This window comes from Dendroctonus ponderosae, unplaced genomic scaffold (assembly GCF_020466585.1).
Source record: "Dendroctonus ponderosae isolate FM_Combo_2020 unplaced genomic scaffold, Dpon_F_20191213v2 Dpon_F_20191213_12, whole genome shotgun sequence".
NCBI lineage: Eukaryota > Metazoa > Arthropoda > Insecta > Coleoptera > Curculionidae > Dendroctonus > Dendroctonus ponderosae.
In genome coordinates, this window is record NW_026017316.1 from 1,814,413 (window position 1) to 1,816,363 (window position 1,951).

At 55.4% G+C, this 1,951-nt stretch overlaps 2 protein-coding genes across 3 annotated transcripts in view; both read left to right on the forward strand.

Moving 5' to 3' along the window:
* Positions 1 to 1,037, forward strand: LOC125503090 (UPF0489 protein C5orf22 homolog; the record flags this gene model as incomplete). The annotated part of the gene is given in 1 exon segment (XM_048662912.1): positions 1 to 1,037. A coding segment is annotated over 1 exon segment (994 nt), but the record flags the coding sequence as incomplete, so codon positions are not given.
* Positions 1,038 to 1,163: 126 nt separating this feature from the next.
* LOC109543467 (paxillin) overlaps positions 1,164 to 1,951 on the forward strand; it is a gene marked incomplete in the record, with an annotated part of 6,210 nt that continues 5,422 nt past the window's right edge. For both annotated transcript variants that reach the window (XM_048662910.1, XM_048662911.1), the window contains 1 exon segment: positions 1,164 to 1,360. In XM_048662910.1, the coding sequence (XP_048518867.1) occupies positions 1,228 to 1,360 (133 nt within the window).

Sequence of the window (1,951 nt, forward strand, 5' to 3'; positions counted from 1 at the left end):
CCTCGTCCACCTGGACTCGCACCCCGACATGATGGTGCCCAAGGCCATGTGCGCCGACGCCGTCTTTGACAAGGAGGCGCTCCAATCGGAGCTCAGCATCGAGAACTGGATGTTGCCGGCTGTTTATGCGGGCCACCTGAGCCGCCTCGTGTGGGTGAAGCCGCCCTGGGCGACCCAAATGCCCGACTCCACCTCCCGGTTCCAGGTGGGGAAGGACCGCGCCAGTGGCGCCATCCGGGTGACCTCCAAGGCGGCCTACTTCGTGTCTGAGGGCCTCTATCGGCGGGCGGCGCAGCTGGAGAACGCGCGCACTGTGCGCCTGGACGTTGCCACGTTGGGCGCGCGCGCCGCAGGCCTGGGGGCGCTGGTCGCCCTCATGGGCGACCTGCAGTCGCCCTATATCCTCGACCTGGACCTGGACTTTTTCAGCACCAGCAACCCCTTTCTGAAGGAGTACGCCAAGGCCGGCATGTACGAGCGGGTGAAGGAGATTTTCGCGTTCGAGCCGCCCAAGAGCGAGAGCGACCACGATCTGGAGCAGTTCACCGCCCGCAGGGAGGCGCAGCTCGGGCGGCTGCAGGCCCTGTTCGCGTTCCTGCAGCAGCATCGGCGGCTGCCCGATAAGGAGGAGGAGGAGGAGCGCGATGAGGTGGACGTGCGGGTGGAAAAGCTGCGGGACGCCCTTTTGGAGCACTACGAGGAGGCGACCATCGACTGGGAGGTGGTTTTCGACGCGGGCTGCACCTGCGACGACTCCGGGCTGCCGCATCACGTCTCCTCCGCGGAGGAGCTGGAGGCGATGCTGCAGGCCTTCGGGCGGTTCCTCCAGGAGCTCCGGCGGCCGCCCACTATCATCACCGTGTCCAGGTCGACGGTGGACGACTACTGCCCGTGCGAGGACGTGGACGACATCCAAGAGCGGGCGCTGCAGCTGCTGCGCCAGCGCTTTCAGTGCCAGAGCCCGCAACTGTGCTACGACACCGACAGCGATTAGTCGCCCTTGCGCGGTTTTCCCGATTAAAAGCCCAATCTGGCAACAGGGTCGTTTTTTTGCTAGCGCCGCTAGATGGCCCCTCCAATTGCGCAAGGTTAAGGTGGGCTCCGTCATTGGCCAGCGGCTATTTTTAGCGGTCAGGCGGATGCCGAAAAAAAGCGGCCGCCTCTGTTGATCGTTAGTCATAGTTTCGGCGCTTTCCCTGTGAGCGAGCACGAGCGCATTTTCCGGCAATGAGTGTGAAACTGCGCACGCGCACCCCGTCGCCCAAGACGGTCACGTTCGATCCATCGCCGCCCACCACGCTGGAGCGGAAGCGCCGATTGGTCCAGTTCCGGAACCTGGTCGAATGGGAACAGTACCTCAGTGAGTAGAAGGGGCGGCGACTGGAAAGTTGCGCATCAATCATGCGCCGGCTGGTTGACAGCTGCCAACTTGGCAACGTTTGCGGTTGCTTTGAGGGGGTTTTTGGCCGTAACTTGGCAACGGGTGGAGTGGGGGCAGGAGCGGCTACTTGTAGCCCCCTTGGAATACATTGTTGCCAGATTTCAGCTGATTTGAGGCGTTATTATAGAAAGAGAGAGAGAGAGAGAAAATGAGAAAGATATTAATATATATTTACCGAGTTATTTAAGATATCGATAAAATAAATTAGTTCCGATTTAAAATGTCTACCAACAGTCAGTTTAAGATTTCTAATGTTGAAAGAATTAAAAAAAAATTAATTAAAATAATATACGTTATAGTTTAAATAGTAAAGTTAAAGTTAAAGTAAAAGTTTAAATTTAAAAGTAGTTTAAAAAAAAAATTATGTTGATAAAAGTTTAAGTGCACGCAGAAAAGTTCTGAACAATACAAAAGTAGGAGTTCCACATTTCTACCCTGTATAAAAGTAAACTGAACTACAAAACACTAGCATTGAATGGCCTTCAATTATCTTATAATGTGTACCAAAAT